Source organism: Monodon monoceros, unplaced genomic scaffold, assembly GCF_005190385.1.
Source record: "Monodon monoceros isolate NGI ecotype Baffin Bay Population unplaced genomic scaffold, NGI_Narwhal_1 Super_Scaffold_7, whole genome shotgun sequence".
Lineage (NCBI taxonomy): Eukaryota > Metazoa > Chordata > Mammalia > Artiodactyla > Monodontidae > Monodon > Monodon monoceros.
Window position 1 is genome coordinate 53,343,674 of NW_021703784.1, and position 22,517 is coordinate 53,366,190.

Here is a 22,517-nt window from a genome sequence, read left to right on the forward strand (position 1 = left end):
AAATTGAGAGAGTTTAGAAACTTTTACAATAATTTGACAGAGTAATTTTAGGTCTAATGAATCTAATGAAAAAGAAAATGAGGTTTATCTTATATGTCTTTTTTTGTTTGATATTTGCCCTTTATTTTATTTTAATAGACTTTATTTTTCGAGCAGTTTTAGGCTTATAGAAAAATTGACCAGGAAGTACACAGACCTCCTGTGTACTCCATCTCTCCCACTCCTCCCAGCCCTTCCTCTATTAACATCTTGTTATCAGTGGGTACAATTGATGAATCAGTATTGATACATTATTATTAACTAAAGCTCTTTGTGTTGTATATTTCTATGGGTTTTGACAAATGCATCATATCAGGTATCCACCATTATAGTATCATACAGAATAGTTTTACCACCTTAAAAATGCCCTGTGGGGACTTCCCTGGCAGCCCAGTGGTTACAACTCCGAGCTTCCACTGCAGGGGGCATGAGTTCCATCCCTGGTTGGGGAACTAAGATCCCGCACGCTGCGCTGCGCAGTCAAAAAAAAAAAAAAAAAAAAGCCCTATGGTTCACCTGTTCATCCCTGCCCCCTCTTTCTTAGCCCCTGGCAACCACTGATCTTTTTGCTGCTTCTATAGTTTTTCCTTTTCCTGAATATTATATAATTGGAGTCAGCCTTTTCAGACTAGTTTTTTCACTTAACAGTATATATTTGGGGTTTTTCTAGGTCTTCATGGCTTGATAGTTCATTTCTATTTTTTTTTTTTTTTTTTTTTTGCGGTACGCGGGCCTCTCACTGTTGTGGCCTCTCCCCTTGCAGAGCACAGGCTCTGGATGTGCAGGCTCAGCGGGCATGGCTCACAGGCCCAGCCGCTCCGCGGCATGTGGGATCTTCCCGGACCGGGGCACGAACCCGTGTCCCCTGCATCGGCAGGCTGACTCTCAACCACTGCGCCACCAGGGAAGCCCAATAGTTCATTTCTTTTATTGCTGAATAATACGCATTGTATGGATGCTTGTCTATCCATTCATCTATTGAAGAATATCTTGGTTACTTCTGAATTTTGTCAATTATGAGTATGGCTGCAATAAATATTTGTGGACAGGTTTTTCAACTCATTTGGATAAATGCCTAGGAGTGCAATTGCTAGATTGTATGGTAAGCCTATATTTAGCTTTATAAGAAACTGCCAAACTGTCTCTCAGAGTGGCTGTACTATTTTGCATTCCCCCAGTAGTGAGTGAGAATTCTTGTTGCTGCACATCCTCACCAACATTTGCTGTTATCACTCTTTTGGGTTTTAGCCGTTCTAATAGGTAAGTAGTGGTATTTTGTTGTGTTTTAATTTGCAAGTCCCTAATGGCATATGATGTTGATTATCTTTTCATGTGCTTATTTGCCATCTCTGTATCTTCTTTGGTGTGGTGTCTGTCCAGATTTTTTTTGTCCATTGTTTGATTGGGTTGTTTGTTTTCTTATTGTTGAGTTTTAAGAGTTCTTTGTATATTTGGAATATAAGTCCTTTATCAAATGTGTGTTTTGGTAATATTTTACCAAGTCTGTGACTTGTCTTTTCATTCTCTTAATACTGTCTTTGGCAGAACAGAAGTTATAATTTTTAAATAAGTCCAAGTTATCAACCTTTTCTTTTATGGATTGTGGTTTTGTTGTTGTATCTAAAAAGCCATCACCCAATCTAAGGTCATCTAGGTTTTGTCTTTTGTTATCTTCTAGTCATTTTATAGTTTTGCATTTTACATTAAGGTCTGTGGATACATTTTGAGCTAATTTTTGTGAAAAGTGTGAAGTCTGTGTCTAAATTTTTTTGCAGGTGGATGTCAAGTTGTTCTCGCACCATTCATTGAAAAGACTGTTCTTTCTCCGTTGAATTTCCTTTGCTCATTTGTCAAGTATCAGTTGACTATATTTGTGTATGTCTATTTAGGGTCTCTATTCTGTTCCACTGATATATTTGTCTGTCCTTTCACCAATAACACACCACCTTTATCACTGTAGCTTTATAGTAAGTCTTGAAATCAGATAGTATTAGTCCTCTGATAGATATCTATATGTAGCTATAGTTATATTGATCAGATACGTTGCCTAGGCTACATCCCAGACCAGTTGAGTCAGAATCTCTGCTAGGACTTCAGTATATATTTTTAAAGCTTCCCTGGTAATACTGATACACAGGGCAAGTTAAAAACTGCCATACTCAAACCATAAACTTCTTGAAGGTGTAGTCCTGTTCGATGGTGTGTATGTCTCTGGTGGCTTGTACAAGATGCTTAAATAGTTACTGAATGAACAAATGATTAAAAGAACTGAGTGTGTTTATTCTGGAGAAGAGAAAATGTGCATGGCCTTGATAGATCACCATATACACATATCTGAAAGCCTTTAATATGATTTGGCGTTGAAGGACGTTTTCTGAGTGCTCTAGTAGCCAGAATTGAAGTTTACAGAGAGGCACCTGGCTGAATATTAGGAAGCACTGTCTCATAGTGCTCGTTGCAGATGAGCTTTCTGTTCCTGCATATTCCAGCCGAGCCTATCTGTAAGAGCAAATGCTGCATGGGATGGGAAGTTGGGTAAGGTCAGATGTTATGATTATTGATGATTACTTTGAAAAACTATGTCCAAGACTGCGGACTCTTTTTGGTTCTCCTCTCATTCATAAGTTGAAGGACAAGGGTGTGGGCCCAAAAGAACATCCTAAAACTACTTTGAAGCTGAGTTCTCATAGTGCAGCAGATCCCTCCAGTCTGTATTACTGACCGATTCTCTGTGTGGGCAAGGGAATCTTCAAGAAATTTCCTGTCTCCTCTACCAAATTTGAGACTTTGATAGTTGGAATAGCACAAGTACTTAGGGTCTGGGAAAGGTGAAAAATACTTAACAGAAGAGCTCTTTCTGTCCTCCTGGAGTTCTTCCTCTACATCCTTCTGCAATTAGATTACTTTGGGCATATCAAATGGAGGTGTAGACATCTGTCAGGGAAAATTTCTCTCTAGCACACTTAAATTATTGATCAGACATAATGCTGGTTACCTGCTCTTTGCCAGGTTGTAGGGAGAGGGATATGGCAGTCAATACAAAGATGACTGACATGGCAGAGAGAAATAAAGCATAGGCTTAGGAGTCAGACCAAAGTTGGAATGACTCAGCCATTTACCAGCTGTGTGGTCCTGGGGAAGTCACTGCCCTCTCTCACTCATCACATCCTGTCTTTTACCGAGTTCGGCTGCTGCTTCTTCCAAGCTGTATGCTTAGAATATTCTTGTTTCTTCTCATCTCTTCTTCCAATATGTTATTCTAAATCATTACCGTCTTCTTCTGCCTGGAGTTCTGAAAGAATCTACTGATTTGTCTTCTTATTTCCATAACTCTCCCCTCTGTTCTCCATTCAGCAGTCAGTGATTTTTAAAAAATATAGATTAGACCTTGTCATTCTGCTTAAAACCTTCCAAAGCTTTCCAATTGCTAAAGCCTAGAACAAATCCCAGACTCCTAGTTATGACCCACAAGAGACCATGCATAATCTGACTCCTGACACCTCTCTCAAGAGCAAGACATAGAGGGGTAGTTGACGAGGTAATTTTACGTCCTACGGAGCATTTGGAAATGTGTGAAGGTGTTTATTATTGTTTCAATTATTGAGGGGCACTACTAGCATTTAGGGGGTCTGGGCCAGTGTTGGTAAATATTCTGTATTGTTCTGCTCAGGGCCCTTTACAATGCCTGATTGACAATATGTGTTTAAGAAATACTTATTGTACAAAACCATATTCTTCCTGGAACTCAGTTTTGACACATGTGAATTGGTAGTGTGTCTACTTCATAAGGTTGCGGTGAGACAGACATAAGATTTTGTAAAGTACCTGGTACACAACAGCACTTAATAAATGGTAGCTGCTGCTGAGCTTTCTTTGCTTAGAAGCAGCTATAAGCGTCCACCCAGTGTTTTCCCTAGGGCATTAGAATTAGCACCTGACACCTTTGTTCGAGGCGGTGGGTAGGCTCATTTCTTTCCTTGAAGCCTAATCTGATAGAGTGCTAGGTCTGATTTGAGTTGTCCTGGAGTCCAGACCCAGCTGGAGAAACTAAGGCACAGGGGAGCTCTGGTTCTCTTCCTTGACTCTGGGGCCCACCCAGGAAGCTCTGACAGTCCCTGGAAAGCCTGGATTCACTGAGAAATTACCCCCTGCTGAAGACTAGGTTGGGGAGAATAGCTGAGAGGGTGGCAAGGTAGTAGTCTCCCCGCCTTCCCTCGGAGCCTCTTTGCAGAAAGGAGAAGCGCGGTTTTCTTCCGCCTCCTTCCCTCCCTTATTTCCCCGCCCCTTCTGCTTCGCCAACCCTGGAGCAGAGCTTTCGCTGCGCCCTGCGAGGGCGGGAGCGTGTTGCGCCCTGGAGCCAGAGCTGGGGCGGCCGAGCTGCTGGGAGCCCGGCCCCAGCTAAGTAGAGCCACCTGGGTGGAGCCCAGGGTGTTGCGCGGCCGGCCAGGCGTGAGGGAGGTGCGGCTCTGCTACAAAAACCGTAAGCAGAGATGCCGGGGCCATATCCCGCCGCCAGGTAATGCTGGCCCACCCTGGGGCGCGCTCAGCTGCGCGGTGCTGGGGCGGGGGGTGGGGGGGTGGGGACGTCTCTGCTGGCTTCCGGGGAGTGGTGACGCGAGTCCGGTAGATTTAGGGTCTCTTCCTTTAAGAGACCCTAAGTGAGAGAAGGGGTTTAGGGTGGAACCCCCAGATGAGCCCACCCAGGCCTAGGCCATCCCTGGAATCAGAGCTCTGGCTAGGGAAGAGTGTGAAGGGGAAGCTGGTTTTGGAGGAACTTGCTCGGCCTCAGGAGCCTTGCCCCTTCGCAAGCACCCTTCTGCTTGGCGGCTAGGGTGATGCTTCCCTCAGCCTTGGATTAGCGGCTGGCCTGCTGGGACCATGGGGCTTTTCTCTTGGGTGCTGGGGGGGGGGGCATTGCATTATAAGTGACTTGTTAAGAGATGGAGTAAACTGAGAGCTGTGAGACCTGGGGTGGGGTGGGGTGGGGGGGCTGGTCCTGTTCAGGTAGCCTCTGTGGGGCCTCAGTTTCCTTATCTGTGCAATGAAGGGCTTGACATTTTGTTTGTGACTCTGGCATTTTCAGGCCGTCAAACTGCCTTTTGGAAAGGTGAGTTGGTAAAAGCCCTAGAATGGACTGCAGAAATGTCCCCCTCAACACTGTAGGAGATAGGCAAACTTGGGAAACAGACCTTGGAGGCAAACTTGGGAAAAAGACCTTGGTACCCTGTCTTCCAGCCAGTCTTTTGAATGGCATCTTACTGGGCTGCTCAGGACCCAGTGGCTTCACAGACGAGGCAGAGGTTGAGAATGCTGATTATTTTAGTGTTGAGTGTAGGTATATTGGGTGTAGGGAGATGGGGTTGGGAAGAAGCAGATCAAGGTATATTAATGGTTTTTCTCCAAACTGGCCAATTGTTCGATACTTGGGCATAAAGCTGCTTTAAACTTGGCTGTCTTCTCTGGAGCTTCCTCCGTACTCCGTCAAGCTAATGACAGACCTTGAGGCTGTGTAATGTCTTAATCACTATAATTCTTTCCTTTTTGATCATCTGAAACTAAGAAACACATGTCAGGCCTGATACTAACCTACCTTGATTATTTTGGACTGCCTTCCTCCCCCCAGTTGTTCTGTGACTCTACCTCCTTATCATCTTCTCCCCACTTTTCTTTCTGCTTCCTACTCCTGAACATTTTTCCTGTCCTGCGCTCTACCCACCTTTTCTCCCATCCCCACTTTCTCCATTCTTACTGCTCCCCTTTCTAATCCCTTTCCTCTCATGCTTCGCCTTTCTAATCCTTTCCCCTCCATAGCAAATTTTTCCTGATCACTATCTTATGTACCATCCCCATCCCTGTCCCTTCATATTCACACGAACTACTCTTTAATTTTTATTATGGACTTGACATTGTATATTTATTTGCTTATTTCTTTGCTTCTCTTACTAATCCATAAAGTTCATGAACACAGGGACTTTGTCCTGTTCAGCTAGATTAGTATTGGTACACTGTAGATGCTAAATAAGTGTTTGTGGAATGACTGAATATGTGTGTGTGTGTGTGTGTGTGTGAGAAAGAGAGAGAGAGAGAGAGATTGATTAATGTAGCTGCTGAAGGAGGAGATCATTCCAGGTGAGAGGAGGGAGTACAAGCAAAGGAGTAGAGGGAGAAGAGAGAATGAGAGGATGGCTTTTGATGGGAGAAGGGTCACCTCCTTCATTGTAACTGGGTGGTACAGTGCAGGGAAGCATACAGATTTAGGAGTGGGAAGATAGAGTTCTTCTGCAAAGATTTCTGTTTTCTCATTGAAAGTTGGCTCATTGGCTAAGGGAAGGGGTGAATGAGAAGCCCAGTTGATGCTCATTTGAGGCAAGGTAATCATAAGTAGGGAGAGCCTCATAATTTTCAAGCTAAAACAGTCAACCAGGTAATGTTCTCTAGGATACTCAGCTCTTTCAATGTAGAGACAGTTTGGAGAGAGTTGAGCTCAACCATCCCAAAGCTGGGATCTTGTCAATTGAATTTTGGAAAGGGAGAGAAGGCAAGGGGGTTGATTGTTCTTGTTTTTGTTTTTTATCAGATTTACCTTGCCTCAAGTGAGCATCAACTGGGCCTCTCATTCACCCCCTCCCTTAGCCAATGAGCCAATAGTTTATTGTTCGTACTGTTATGAGCATGGGTGTACAGATAGCTCTTACAGACCCTGCTTTCAATATTTTGGGGTATATACCCCAGAAGTAGAACTGCTGGATCATATGGTAATTCTGTAATATTTTTAATTTTTTGAGGAGCTGTTTGCTCTACTGTTTTCCATAGTGGCTGTACCATCTTATATTTCTACCAGTAATTCATAAGGGTTCCAGTTTCTCCACATCCTCACCAACACTTGTTGTTTTCTGGGGTTTTTTGATAGTAACCATCCTAAGGGTATAAGGTGGTGTCTCGTAGTTTTGGCTTGCATTTCCCTAAATATTAGTGATGTTGAGAATCTTTTCTTGTGCTTGTTGGCCATTCATGTGTCTTCTTTGGAGAAATGTCTATCCAAATCCTTAGCCCATATTTGAATTGGGTTGTTTGTTTTTTTTGTTGTTGAATTTTAGAGGGTTGATTTTTATTTTTTTTTTTTGCGGGGCCTCTCACTGTTGTGGCCTCTCCCGTTGCGGAGCACAGGCTCCAGACATGCAGGCTCAGCAGCCAAAGCTCACGGGCCCAGCCGCTCCACGGCATGTGGGATCTTCCTGGACCGGGGCACGAACCCGTGTCCCCTGCATTGGCAGGCAGACTCTCAACCACTGCGCCACCAGGGAAGCCCAGGTTGATGGTTTTTGATGTTTAAGTGATTTTGTTGGACTATGTTTAGGGAAAAAAGAAAGTGATTGTAGTGGGGACTAACCGATAGTGGATTGGAGCTCAAAATAAAGTCTGGGAATTGTAGTGGAAGTTCTTGAACAAGTGAGCTACATGGGTAGGAAGTTGTGTTTGGAGTATATATGATTCTCTCTAGATATTGGAGTCAATGAACATTTTGAGGATAAAGTCCAGGGTGTGATCATGGGAGTATTGGTTAACTTGGACTATAGGTCAGCAAATGAAATAGCCAGAGTATTGGAAGGGTCATCATTGTGGCTGTTGAATCACCTAGAATGTTAACTGGAAGGGTACAGAAGAACACTGATCTAGGGACCTTTGAGTGGAGTGTCCAGGAAGTAGGTATTAGGCAGCAAGGGAGTGTGATAGCAGCCAGTGGAGGCTACTCAAAGGAACAGAAGTTTTACAAGAGGAAGAAAAAGGAGTGGTTTGGAAATGGCACTGAAAATTAAGGACCACACTGATAGGTTGGATGTAAGAGAGAAAACAGCCTTCAGTTGAGAGAGGTGCTAGAGAAGGCTCCTTCTCAGGAGATAACCAAATTTCTTTTAAGGCAAAGAGGCAAGGGGAATGAGCCCATGACAAATGGGAAGTTCCAGAGGAAATAGTGGGAGGGATCCAGAGTCAGGAAAGGGTTGAGGAATTTGGTCAGATTAGAGGACATACAGGACAGGTTGGGTATGAGAGTTTGGGTGGTCAAGGCTGTCTGAAGTAAATGGACACTGGAAGCTTGATTAAATCAGTTGTGATTCTCTTTTAAACTTGAGAGGGCAGTCTATTTTCATTCTTTTGTTCCTAATACTTCCAAGAGAATATGTTGCTTTGAGGCAGCGTGTGGCAGTGTGGGAAATCATAGGATATGTTCAGGCAGATTGACTGGAAGATCATCTATCTAGGAGACAGCAGTATAGATTCCAGTGTTTCTTGGGAGGTTAAACTAGATCACCTTATTGGTTCCTTCAGCTCTCAGATTGTATGAGCCTCAGGTTTTAGTGATTATTTTCTCATTTCAGGCCATCTGTGGGGAGGGCTGGAGGTTTGAAGCTTAAATTTGAATTTTTCCCTTAACTATTGGGAATAGCTCAACGGGGGATACAGGTCAGGAATTTCCCAAGATGGTAGGAGGAGGATTATAAGACATTTGGTGCTGGTTTCTGTGAGCGACTCTGGTGACTATCTGCAGGGGTGATAGGGGTGAGGAAGATGTGTAGTATTATTGGTAGGGGGAGGAGAGGGTGAAGGTGTAGGGTCAACATAAGTTAATTTAAGTCTCTGACTCCAAATCTCTCTGCCTTTTCCATTTCACTCTGCTGCCTCTCATACCTCTCCAATTGTAGGAAGTTTTCCAGGTATTCTGTTTCATTGAGCGATCTTAGCTAAGTTGCATACCCTTATGGGTTTCATGTTAGAACTATGAAATAAAGATTTGGAACTAGCTGATTTTTCAAGATCCTTCCAACTCCTGTGTTTTTCTTCTCTAAACCAGGCTGCATTTTAGTCAGTGAACCGTTACTAATTACCTAGTTGTGCCAGGTCTGTGCTGGGTGGGACTCGGGGACATAGACATTAATCAGACTTAGTTTTGTCCCTTGACTTGTTCATGGTCTGGTGAGGTTGATATCATGACATATGGAACCTGCTGCATAGAATTATGTATAAAATGCTATTAAATTTGGGGCAAGGTAGAAATAGGAGGGCTGTGTGAAGGTTTTGTAGAGGAAGTGAATCAAGCGGGGTCTTGAAGAATGAGTAGGAGTTTTCTTGGCAGACAAGTTGGGACATTTTAGGCAGAGAGAACAGTGTGGGCAAAGGCAGTAGCCTGAAAGCAGATTGGGTTGGAATGACAAGTTTAGAGATGGAAGAGATGAAACTGGATAGATGAGTGGGGGATGAGAACAGGTGTTTTTTGAACATCTATTTTGTGTCAGGCAGCATGCTAGGAGCTTTTATATATGCTTTTCAATTCTCATGATAGCTCTGTAAAATAGACAATCCTATTTGTATTTTTAAAAAGAGGAAACTGAGGGTCAAAAATTAAAGTAGCTTTCCTAACAGCTCAGAAAGAGCTTCCAGTTTTCCTCCCTGCTACCTCAGCAGTTGCTTTCTTGTTGCTAAACCACTGCGAGTGGCTGGAGGCTGCATAGCGGGAATGTCTTTGACTTGTCAGAAGGACATCCCTCAGCAAATTCAAGACTGTAGCATTCCAGGCTTCTGCCAAGAAAACCTCCTGGCACAATTTAATTAAAGATCAGATTCTCATAACCAGGTGTCAAGGGCATGCAGTACTCCCCAGTCTTGGGTGGAGTGTTGAGCAGACCAGTCTTAGCAGCTCTGAGTTGTTGGAACTGAGAAATGTGATTAATACATGAGATAGGTTTTATTTCTTTTTTCCTTCCGCATCTTCATTTAAATAATGGCCTGAGGTAATATTAAAGGTTATCTAGTCCATTCCTTTGCCTCTAGAGTGAACAGTGAGGTATGGTATAGTGGAAAGAGAGGTGATTCTGCAGTCACACAGACTTCATTTCAGGTTCCTGCCTCTGCTCTCCACTAGCTGTGTGACCCTGGGTGGCTGGCAGCATCTCTGAGATTTTGCTTCTTCTGATTTGTTCACTCTTTTATCCCCAGCACCTAACACAGTCTGGCAAACAGTAGGTGATGAATAAATATTTACATGAATGAATGAGAAAAATAATACCAACCAAATAGATTTCCAGGTTTTCTTGTACACTCCATCAATGTTAGTGGTTATTGAAATATCAGCCCCAGGCGATGGCTGAAACCCTATTTGTAAAGACGGTTAGTCCAGGAGGTTCAATGGGGATACTCTTAAAAGAATTTTAGCAACTTTGTTAGGCAATTTAGAGAACTCTCCTAAATTCCAAGTCCCATTGTGTGAGCTCAAGGCACCACAGAGTCGTCAGTGCAGATGGATAGCAGCTGGTCCCCTCCTCCAGGGAACACTTCTTTTCTCATTGTCATCCCTCAGCCTTTTTTAATCAACAGCGTCATCTTTTATTTTTAACATGGGACATTCATTGTACAGATCTAGAACTGCTTAGAAAGGACCATTTTTCTGACTAGCGCTGTATGTATTGCACAAAATGAAAGGTCCTCTGTGATTGCTGTGTCCTACTTTTTCACCTTCATGATGCGTTCTACCACACTGTACTCTCAAACATGTTATTCCTGTGGTCTGGGATATATTTGCCGTCATCGTTCTCTGTCAAAATCATTCATTTTATTGTCTGTTTTCCTTGGTCAAGGTAATATACCAATGCCTGGGCCTATCCCAGACCAATTAAAATCAGAGTTAAAGCGGTGGTATTCCCCCCGCACCCCTGCCGCCCCCGCTTTTTAATTAGGAAAATCTGAAACATATAGCAAAGTTGAAAGAATTTTATAGTGAATACCTGTGTAATCGCCATGTAGATTCTTCTACCATTAACATTTTCATGTTAACTTGCTTTATCACATCCATTATATATTATATATTGACATGTATATTATATCACATCCCTATGTTCATCCACTAATGTATCTTACTTTTTAAAAATGCATTTCAAAGTAAATTGCAGATATTAGTATACTTCCTCTCTTAAGTACTTCATCTGGTGTTTTAAAAAGCTCCTAGGGAATTCTAATAGTCCAGAGTCAAAGACCACTAGTCTGACCTATTTATTCGTTAAGCCCCTACTCTTTCTTTTTTTTCGGCTGCACTGCGCAGCATGTGGGATCTTAGTTTCCCGACCAGAGATGGAACCCATGCCCCCTGCAGTGGAAGTGTGGAGTCCTAACCCCTGGATCACCAGGGCATTCTCCTAAGCCCCTACTCTTAACACCACTTCTTCTGTGAAGCCTCACTGATGACCTCAGTTTAATATAGTCTTTCCTTTCTGTTTCTTCTGACATTTTACTGCTTGTACTATTCTACAGCACTGTTCACAATTGGCCTGACATTGTGGTTTTCTAGGTCCTGTCTGTCTTGCTTACTAGACCGTGAGAACCTCTAGAGTTGGGAACATATTCATTTATTTATCTCTATATCCCTGGTTTCTGGCATAGCACCTTACGAGTAAGTACTCATTAAAAATTATTTATTTGAATTGTACTTGAATGAAGAGCCTGCAAGTGCAGTAAAAGGTGTACATAACTTTCACATGGCTGATTTGAGGACCAAGAAATTATCTTCTCTGTTGCTTAGCTCATGGCAGACATTTAGTAAATATCAATCTTAAGTCCAGTCCAAACATGTTTATATATTTCTATATTTGCCATTGGCTAGATTTGACGGATCTAAATGTAAATTAGAAGTAGCATAGTTTAGGTCAGAATAGGGTCAGCGGGATGAGAATTACCTCAAGTATAGTTGGAAAATCCTCTGGCAGAGAGTCAGAAGACTTGAGTTCCAGTCCCCACCTTTAAATTTCTGTGTGATCTTTGGCAATTTCTTTCTGCTTTTTGGACCTCCGTATTCCTGTTATGTGAGGGGGTCAGATTAGATGACCTCTAAGGTTGCTTCTGGCTTTCATGTTATGTGTATCTTAAAATCTTTGATTATCTTGGCTGTGATTTATACTTGTGGCTGTGGAATCTAGATGTGGTAAAGTAGAAAGAAGTAATTGTTGGTGAACATACTCCTCTGAATCCCTGACTGGTTTTGTTCAGTATGTAAAGTACCTTGTACATACTGGCTACTTGAAAAGTGTTTTCTTTCCCTTTTTTCTACTCTAGCACTGTATCTTTATGCTTTTTATAGAAAAAGAAACATAAATCACTTCCCCTCCTTGGTTGCCTCTTGACTAGTGTCTGTCTAGAGACTGACTGCTCAGGAGGAAACAACAGTTTGCAGCTCATAGGTGAAGAGAGTTCTATTAGGACTACAGCTAGTAAATAACAGAACCAGGACTTAAACTTGTCTGATTTTAACTCCAGTCATCTTTTTACTATATCGCCCTGCCAGTGGCCCTTTTGAAACCTCACAGTGATCCTACATTTATTATAGAGTCATTCAGTTGATTAATAATTAGTACTTCAGTATAATTAGTTGCTTATAAATTATTAGGCTCCCTGAGCCTCTGGGGCATTGGTAACACATGGTCAATCTGTCTTTCTCTCTGTTATATCAGTTTGTCATCTAGGATAGATAAAGGTTAGTAAAGATTTTAAGATACACATAACATGAAAGCCAGAAGCAACCTTAGAGGTCATCTAATCTGACCCCCTCACATAACAGGAATACGGAGGTCCAAAAAGCAGAAAGAAATTGCCAAAGATCACACAGAAATTTAAAGGTGGGGACTGGAACTCAAGTCTTCTGACTCTCTGCCAGAGGATTTTCCAACTATACTTGAGGTAATTCTCACCCCGCTGACCCTATTCTGACCTAAACTATGCTACTTCTGATTTACATTTAGATCCGTCAAATCTAGCCAATGGCAAATATAGAAATATATAAACATGTTTGGGCTGGACTTAAGATTGATGAACTTTCATTCTAAATGTTGGCCTCGGGCTTAGCTTTATTCTGCAGCTTGTCAGAAGGCGTTGGCTTGTCATCCTTCCAAATCTTTGACCAGCAGAGATTGCTAGAAGATTTAATATATATTTGGTCATGTTATTCAAGAGCTGAGTGTATTTCTTGCAGATCAAAACTACAATGAGGTAACATCACACTGGTCAGAATGGCCATCATCAAAAAATCTAGAAACAATAAATGCCAGAGAGGGTGTGGAGAAAAGGGAACCTTCCTACACTGTTGGTGGGAATGTAAATTGGTGCAGCCACTATGGAGAACAGTATGGAGGTTCCTTAAAAAAACTAAAAATAGAACTACCATATGACCCAGCAATCCTACTCCTGGGCATCCGGAGGATACTGTAATTCAAAAAAGGGTACATGCACCCCAATGTTCGTTGCAGCACTATTTACAATAACCTGGACATGGATGCAACCTAAATGTCCATCAACAGAGGAATGGATAAAGAAGATGTGGTACATACATACAATGGAATATTACTCAGCCGTAAAAAAGAACAAAATAATGCCATCTGCAGCAACATGGATGGACCTAGAGATTGTCATACTGAGTGAAGTAAGTCAGACACAGAAAGACAAATATCGCTTATATGTGGAATCTAAAAAGAAAAGGGTACAAATGAATCTTATTTACAAAACAGAAGTAGAGTCACAGATGTAGACAACAAACTTATGGTTACCAGGGGATAAGGGTGGGGACAGATAAACTGGGAGATTGGGACTAACACATACACACTACTGTATGTAAAGTAGATAACTAATAAGAACCTGCTGTATAGCACGGGGAACTCTACTCAATACTCTGTAATGGCCTATATGGGAAAATAATCTTAAAAAAAACAGTGGATATATGTATAACTGATTCACTTTGCTATATACCTGAAATTAACACAACATTGTAAATCAACTATACTCCAATAAAAATTTTTAAAAAAAGAATTCTTTTTCCTATCAGGATTGAAATTTTGGACTTGTTTTCCTATAAACAAAGTTTAGAATAGTGTAGGTTTTAAAATGTGCTAATTATTGTGCTAGGTATAGATGGACAAAATGACCTCTGAGTGGATCTATGAAGTGTAAAGAGAGTAAAGACTTGTGCAGAAGCCATAGGAAAGGACTGGATGGAGGGCTGCAGAGAAACTGGAAAGTAGTGTAAAAATATTAAGTCCAAGTAAGTTCAAAGGAAAGGTTCAAGAAGGCACAAACTTGTGTTCTGTGAGTATAGTTGAAAGTACTGGCAATGTTTAGCACTGAGAAAATAGATTTTGGGCGGTGGGGGGAGTCTTGAGAGATGATTTCAGGTACGTAAAGTTCTGAAGAGGCAATAGACTTTCGCTGAGTAGCCCTCATCTAGGATTTAGAAATAATAGGTGGAAGTAGTGTTTGTTCATTTGTTGTTCTTTTATTTATTCATTTGCTTGTTCATTTGTTCAACAAATCTTTACTGATTACCTGTTCTGTGCCAGGCCTGGTGTTGGGGATTGCGATGACTGAACTTTGTTCTTGAGGAGTTCATAGTCTTAAGTCTGGCAGGGAAGGGAAGTGCAGGGAGAGGCAAATGTGTAAACAAATAATTGCAATTCAGTGTGAGAAGATAAAACAATATAAGTGAGGGCTTCCCTGGTGGCGCAGTGGTTGAGAGTCCGCCTGCCGATGCAGGGGACACGGGTCCGTGCCCCGGTCCGGGAAGATCCCACATGCCGCGGAGCGGCTGGGCCCGTGAGCCATGGCCGCTGAGCCTGCGCGCCCGGAGCCTGTGCTCCACAACAGGAGCGGCCACAACAGTGAGAGGCCCACGTACCGCAAAAAAAAAAAAAAGCAATATAAGTGAGAGCTCTCTAAATGAGGTCACCAAAGGTAGAATAGGCTGACTTGTGAGACTGTAGATTTCCTATCACTGGAGGTTTTCAAGCACAGGCTAGATGACCTGGGCTGGAATGTGGTACAGAGTATTCAAACATTGTATTCCAACAACAGATTTTAGGTTTTAATAATTTAGAATATTTTTTGAAAGTGGTGATCTACCACCTAGAGTTCTCCAAACACACTGGAAGAACTGAGAAATGAAGAAAAGCCTTATCAGAAAGGTTGATGAAGCCTTTCTTTTTTTTTTTTTTGTGGTGTGTGGGCCTCTCACTGCTGTGGCCTCTCCTGTTGTGGAGCACAGGCTCCGGACGCGCAGGCCCAGCGGCCATGGCTCACGGGCCCAGCCGCTCCGCGGCACGTGGGATCCTCCCAGACCGGGGCATGAACCCGTGTCCCCTGCATCGGCAGGCAGACTCTCAACCACTGCGCCACCAGGGAAGCCCTGATGAAACCTTTCTTGGTGCAATTCTGGGCTGTCATCCTGAAAAGGAGTAATATTCAATGAAGCTTTTGGCTGAAGGACCTAAGAGGCAAGGAAGGGCCTGCTTAGGGTATCAGGTGGCTGCAGGGAGTGTAATTTTGGAACTGGCAGTCTGGAGTGAGAAGTTACTCTTGAGAGCTGGGCCTGTAGAAATTCTCTTTGGGGGAGCTGAGGGACTTGAGTTGGGGCTGGGAGGGAAAGCAAAGACAAATCTGCAAAATGAAACTGGAAGAAATGGATAAAAAGCACACCACCCAGAGAGTTACTCTAGATTAACAAGATTGTCCTTGCTTACTTGATTTCTTTTGTTCAAAAAGAGAAGTGAGGAGCAGTGGGTTTGTCAGAGGTAGGTCAGGATGAATTATATAAACAGATGAAGTTTAAATTTGATCTTAAAAGATGAGTAAGATTTTTATCAGTCAGAGGAGATGACAAGAAGCATTGGGGGTGGGGGGGGTAGGGCAAGAGGAGGGTAAGAGAGTACTTGGCAAATTCAGGAGAACAGAGATTTCTGAAGTGTGGTTTGAATGCAAGCTGTGTCCAGGTGCAATGGCTTAGTTTGTGAGACAGTTCAATATCAAAGATTGCAAAGGACCTTAAAATTTCGTCTGTACTGAATTCCTTAAAGGCGAGGTATATAACTCTGTCAAACTTTTGATTAATAGAAATATTTATTGAATCCACTGTTGAGTTAGATACTATACTGGGCTCTTTTGGATTACAAAGGTGACAAAATCGTGCCTGACCTTTGGGTTACATTCTTCTGGCGAAGATAATTAAAACATAGTAAAAATAAATGTGATAACCTGGAAATATACCCATTGCCTTTGGAGTGTGGAGGAGGGAACCTTAACTTCTTGAAGGTGAGAACATTTCAAAAGGGCTTCATAGAAGAAATAGCAGTTGAGGGGCTTCCCTGGTGGCACAGTGGTTGAGAGTCCGCCTGCCAATGCAGGGGACGCTGGTTCGTGCCCCGGTCCAGGAGGATCCCACGTGCCGCGGAGCGGCTGGGCCCGTGAGCCATGGCCGCTGGGCCTGCGCATCTGGAACCTGTGCTCCGCAATGGGAGAGGCCACAACAGTGAGAGGCCCTCATACGGCAAAAAAAAAAAAAAAAAAAAAAAAAGCAGTTGAAGGATGAGTGAATTTGAGGATAGGGAAATTGGCATTCTAAGCAGAGGGAACAGCGTGTGTAAAGGAATGAAAGTGTGAAAGCTACAGTATACTTGAAGAAGTTGGGTGTGGCTAGAGTATAAGGGGAATTAGAGGGAGTTGTAGTGGTGGGAAATGAAGCTGATGGTGGAATGGGTTAAACAATGGGAGGGCCTTTAAAAGCAAGCTAAGGAACTTTAGCTTTTATTCTGGGATGTCACTGAAGGGTTTTAAGTAGAGGTATGAGTGTTTTAAGATCACTGATGGCATGTGGAGAAAGGATTGAGGGAAAAAATGGATGCAAGGGATCATTTAGCTCTGCACTTATTAGAAAATGTTAAGGCTCCTATAGATTTTGTCCATAGCATTTAAGTAGTTAACTTCTAAAGCAGTGGTATTCAATTCTGGCAGGCACTGGGATCACTAAGTTTTAAAATTATAAATTTTGGGCTTAACCCAGCCATACTAAATCAGAATTTATGAGGGTCATACAAGGACATCTATATTTCTGAAAAGTTTTGATGATTATTACACTGTTTTTTTTTTTTTGATGATTAGAAACTTCAGTCTAAAAAGCACTGTTGTGTTTGACTCTAAGGAGCTTACATTCTAAATTGTCATGGTTAAAGATATAATTTCCAGGGGCTTCCCTGGTGGCGCAGTGGTTGAGAGTCCGCCTGCCGATGCAGGGGACACGGGTTCGTGTCCCGGTCCGGGAATATCCCACATGCTGCGGAGCGGCTAGGCCCGTGAGCCATGGCCACTGAGCCTGCGCGTCTGGAGCCTGTGCTCCGCAACGGGAGAGGCCATAACAGTGAGAGGCCCGCGTACCGAGAAAAAACAAAACAAAAAAAAGATATAATTTCCATTGTAGCATGAAGAATAATGAGAAACTTTATTAACTCTGGATATATTCATATTTATCTATTGTCAAGCACACTTATTTGAGGTAATAACATCTATCTTCACTAAAACTACTGGTTCCATGTGATAGGGATTTTTTTTCCTTTTCTTTTAGATTTTATTCCTTCTGTTTCCCGGAAGCACTGGAAATTGCCTGTAAATTCAGCACCATATAGGACAAGATGGTTAATGCATTGATTATCATATATTTAGAACAAGGTCAAATTTTAGAGGAAGGAGATACTGGAGAGATGATAAAGGCCAGGGATCAGCAAACTTTTCTTGTAAATGACCAGATAGTAAAATATTGTAGGTTTGTGAACAACCTAAATATTTTAGGCCTGTTGCAACTACGTAGTATTGCCATTAGAATGTGAAAGAAGCCATAGACAATATGTAAGTGAATGGATGTGGCTGTGTTCCAGTAAAACTGTTTACAAAACCAGCAGCTTTACTGACCATTGGTATAGTGATACAATTCCTACCAGAGAAGGAATGATTTTCCTAAGGTAACAAAATTAGAGCTTGGCAGAGAACTCACTATGTGGAATGCTGTTGGCAGTTTTATTTAATCTTCACGTGAATGACTGAATGGAACCCAAGTGGTTAAGGAATTTCTCTAAAGCTTGTTAAGTAGCACAGGGATTCATTCTCAGTTTAACTGGGCCAAATTTCTGCCTTTTAAATCACATCATGGTGGCTTTTTGTGCTCTCCAATGCCTTAAATAGGAGAATGAAGAGAAAAGCAAGAACCTTGTGAATTTTCAGCAGTGCTTGGCACAGAGTAGGTATTACATCTTTGAGTATGGTGGACTGAATAAGATAGCAGTAGTCATGGTATGCAGTGGAAGGGCTTGAGGTGGGTCCTGGAGGAAGGGTTGTAAAATTTGGATTCCTTTAAAATTTTCAATACCTATTTCCTTTTGCTCAAAAAATAATAAAAGAGTTATGTTCTTCTTTCTGATTCCAGTAGCTGCTGCTGGTGCTGACAATGTCGAATAACGGCCTAGACATTCAAGACAAACCCCCAGCCCCTCCGATGAGAAATACCAGCACTATGATTGGAGCTGGCAGCAAAGATGCTGGAACCCTAAACCACGGTTCCAAACCTCTGCCTCCAAACCCCGAGGAGAAGAAAAAGAAGGACCGATTTTACCGAGCCATCTTACCTGGTGATAAAAGTACAGTATTTCATTTCTTTCTCATCATTTGTATACTTAAAAAAATTTTTTTGGTAACCTGAATATAATATTTGTCCCTTCCTTGATTTAATTTTCCTTTAATCCCTCTTTTTCTCATTAAATATTTTCCTTATTCCTTATCTTCTTTTCCTGAAATGACTGTGAAGTCAAATGGAAAATAGACCCATTATTATACTGTATTAACTATATCTGACCAAAATTCTAGGAAAATAATTATGCTCTTGCCAGATTTTGGGCAATCTGAAGCCATATTATTTACTTACTTTTTAAGTTCTTAAACTGTTTATGACCTCACAAAATATAAGAAATATTGAAATGTCTTCATTTGGATATGGTTTTTCCCCCAAACTAGTTTCATTTGGAATGTCATCTTTCCAGATTCTATTTTTTTGAAAAATTTAATTAATTTATTTTTGGCTGCATTAGGTCTTCGTTGCTGCACACGGGCTTTCTCTAGTTGTGTTGAGCGGGGGCTACTCTTTGTTGCGCTTCGCAGGCCTCTCATTGCAGTGGCTTCTCTTGTGGCGGAGCCCTGGCTCTAGGTGCTCAGGCTTCAGTAGTGGTGGCATGCGGGCTCAGTAGTTGTCGCTCGCGGAGTTAGTTGCTCCGCGGCATGTGGGATCTTCCCGGACCAGGCATCAAACCTGTGTCCCCTGCATTGGCAGGCGGATTCTTAACCACTGCACCAGCAGTGCAGGGAAGTCCCTTGTATCCAGATTCTTTTTTTTTTTTTTAATTAATTAATTAATTAATTTTTGGCTACGTTGGGTCTTCGCTGCTGAACCCAGGCTTTCTTCAGTTGCGTTGAGCAGGGCCTACTCTTCGTTGCGGTGCACAGCCTTCTCATTGCGGTGGCTTCTCTTGTTGTGGAGCACGGGCTCTAGGTGCACGGGCTTCAGTAGTTGTGGCACGCAGGCTTCAGTAGTTGTTGCTTGCGATCTCTAGAGCGTAGGCTCGATAGTTGTGGCACACAGGTTTAGTTACTCTGCGGCATGTGGGATCTTCCCAGACCAGGGCTCGAACCTGTGTCCCCTGCATTGGTAGGCGGATTCTTAACCACTCTGCCACCAGGGAAGTCCCAGTACCCTTTCTCTTACTCTTGGATTGAAGCTAGGAGGCATAGCTAGTAGGCTACATGGTAAAGTCAGAATTGGCATTCTGAAACAGTAGACCAAATATGTCAAGTACAGTGGTGAATTGCAGAAAATATGTTGCAGAAAAATATACCTGCATAACTACAGATCAGGGGAGATGGTAGATAATAGTATCATTAACCAAATAGGGAACACAGGAAGAGGAACAAGTGAGGAAGGTTGATGGTTGGAGAGCAGGAAAGATGATGACTTAAACACATTACATTTGAAGTGAAAAGATAATATTAGACACTTTGTATTTGAGACGTCTTGACATAGAGGTGTCTAATAGGCAGTGATCTTACATATAGGAAATGATTGTTGAAAAACTGAAATGAGAACTATTGAGGACTCTTATTGAGTACATTGGGCATGCATCTTTGTGTTTACCCTTTCCTCTACCCCACCTTCATTGTGAGCTCTTTTGGGGTCTAGATAGAAGAGGCACACATAAGTTGCTTAACTTTGTTTTCTGGCTAATTCATTTATGTAGTAGCTGCCAACTTCCTAGGCGAGGGGCTATGATCTAGGTGATGTTACTCTACCATAGAATCTTCTCCCACATATATAGCCACTTTGTTGATCCCTCAGTTTAGATGTGTGCTTATTTTTAATATTGTACTTTATCAGCCATAATTCTTGATCTCTATAAATAAGTAGGCTTTCAGCCCAAGTTTCTACATGCAGTAAGGAGGACTTTTAAAAATAAAAAATAAAAAGTTGGAATTGTTCTTACTGACAAACCAGGAAGATGATGAGATTCCTGACCAATAGACGTCATCAAAATTAAAACTTTTGTGCTTCAGAAAGAAAGAGAAAAGATAACCCACAGAATGGGAGAAAATTTTCCCAAATCATATATCTGATAAGGACGTTATATCAAAAATATAAAGAGTTACTATATTACCAAAAATGAAAACATGTCCACACAAAAACTTGTACATGAATGTTTATAGCAGCATTATTGATAATAGCTAAAAAGTGGGAACAACTCAAATGTTCATCAACTGATGAATGGATAAATAAAATGTGATATATCCATACAAAGAAATATTAGCTGGTAACAAAAAGAAATGAAGTCCTGATCCATACTACAAAAGGGGGAACCTTGAAAACATTATTATTAGTGAAAGAAGCCAGTCACAAAGGATCACATACTGTATGATTCTGCTTATGTGAATTTTCCAGGCAAATTCATATTATCCAGGCAAATTCATAGACAAAAAGTGAAGAGTGGTTGCCTAGGGTTGTAGGGGGATGTGAATGGGATTTAGGGGACGGTGGCTAAGAGGTATGGGGTTTCTTTTTGGGGTAATGAAAATGTTCTAAAGTTGATTGTGGAGATGATTCCCCAGCTCCATGAATGTATTGAGTCACTGAATTTTAGACTCTATGGGTGAATTGTATAGTATGTGAATTATATCTCAATAATACTCTGTTAAAAAAAAAAACAAAACAGCTGATGGAAGTGTTTAGACATCATTGGGAACCGAAGGGATGACCTTATGTATTGAATGGGGAGATGGCGATTGGGATATGGGTGTTGTAGTCTTGGTTCTCTCATAATTTGGCTGCCTGGTTTGGGTCAGTTACTTGTCTTTGGACTTCAGTGCCTTCATCTAAAATATTAGAGTCACACAGATATAGGGAACAAACTAGTGGTTACCAGTGGGGAGAGGGAAGGGGGAAAAGATAATACAGGGGTATGGGAAAAAGAGGGTTATTATGGGGTTATATGAAATCATGTGAGAATGGATACATGTATATGTATGGCTGAGTTGCTTTGCTGTGCACCTGAAACTATCACAACCCTGTTAATTGGCTATACTCCAATATAAAATAAAAAGTTTAAAAAAAAAGAAATCGTGTGTGAAACCTTTGAAAATTGTAAAGCACTCTAGAATTTGAAGAATCTTTCATTCAATAAAAAACAATTAAAAAAAATTAGTCAAACCAGTAGACATATACAGCCTCTTATAGTTTTGAAATGCTATAATTACATAAATGAGATATAAAGATGAGGTTGGATCAGATTGTATATGTACGTGAAACAAAACTAGGCCATTGTGAAGTACTTTGTTCAGCTATAAAGCTGTAGATGCAGAGGTTCTTCTGGAAATCCTCGCTGAGTAACCCTAGGCCAAGTCTGGTCTGAAAATAAGTCTCATAGCTCAAGATCAAAGCTGTAGCTCTATAAATTCAAAGCATAGATGTAGAAAGCATAGAGTTCTAAGAAGTTCTTGTGAAACGATGTAGTGGCCTCTCTTTCACCACCTAGTTTTGTATTTCCTATACATACCCTGAGCACATAGGTTTCTCTCCTTTGCTTTAAGACCTTAGATGGCTATAATTAATGCATACATCAAAATGAAATAAATGACTTTTTTCCTTTTGTTTGGAAACTTTATTCAGCTTGATTTTGTGCTTTTTGATTTTATCATTCAACCAATAAGGATTTGTTGACTTGCCGCTTCGTGCTTAACTTAGTCCTAGAAGGATGCACCGCAGTGTTGGCAGTCTTTGAAGTGGTATGCCCTTCATGAAGTATTTGAGAATTTATACCAGCTATACAGAGAAATGGGCTAGAACTGGACTTAGTCTGGATTGAGTCCTACCTCTAACATTTATTAACTCTGTGATTTTTTTGCCCTTTTACCTATTTATTTTAATCCCTGTATCCTTAACTGTAAAGTGGGGAATGATTATAATTCCCATCCATCCCATATCATGAGTAGGCTTTTGTCATTTGACGTAGTGGATGTAAAAGCATTTTCTAAACTCTAAAACACTATACAAATATGAAGTTTTTTTTTCTTTTCTTTTAAGGGAAACCTCATTT

General features: G+C 41.5%; 1 protein-coding gene across 8 annotated transcripts in view; it reads left to right on the forward strand.

Moving 5' to 3' along the window:
- Positions 1-22,517, forward strand: part of PAK1 (p21 (RAC1) activated kinase 1) — a 155,063-nt gene that overhangs the window by 69,478 nt on the left and 63,068 nt on the right. For 4 of the 8 annotated variants that reach the window (XM_029209060.1, XM_029209061.1, XM_029209062.1 and 1 more), the window contains exon 2: positions 18,314-18,524. In XM_029209060.1, coding sequence (XP_029064893.1) covers positions 18,335-18,524 — 190 coding nt within the window. In that variant the 5' untranslated portion in view covers positions 18,314-18,334. Of the gene's footprint in view, positions 1-4,412; positions 4,556-13,404; positions 13,499-17,290; positions 17,390-18,313; positions 18,525-22,517 lie in introns of those variants that run through there. The other 4 variants (XM_029209056.1, XM_029209064.1, XM_029209059.1 and 1 more) reach the window with 4 other exon arrangements.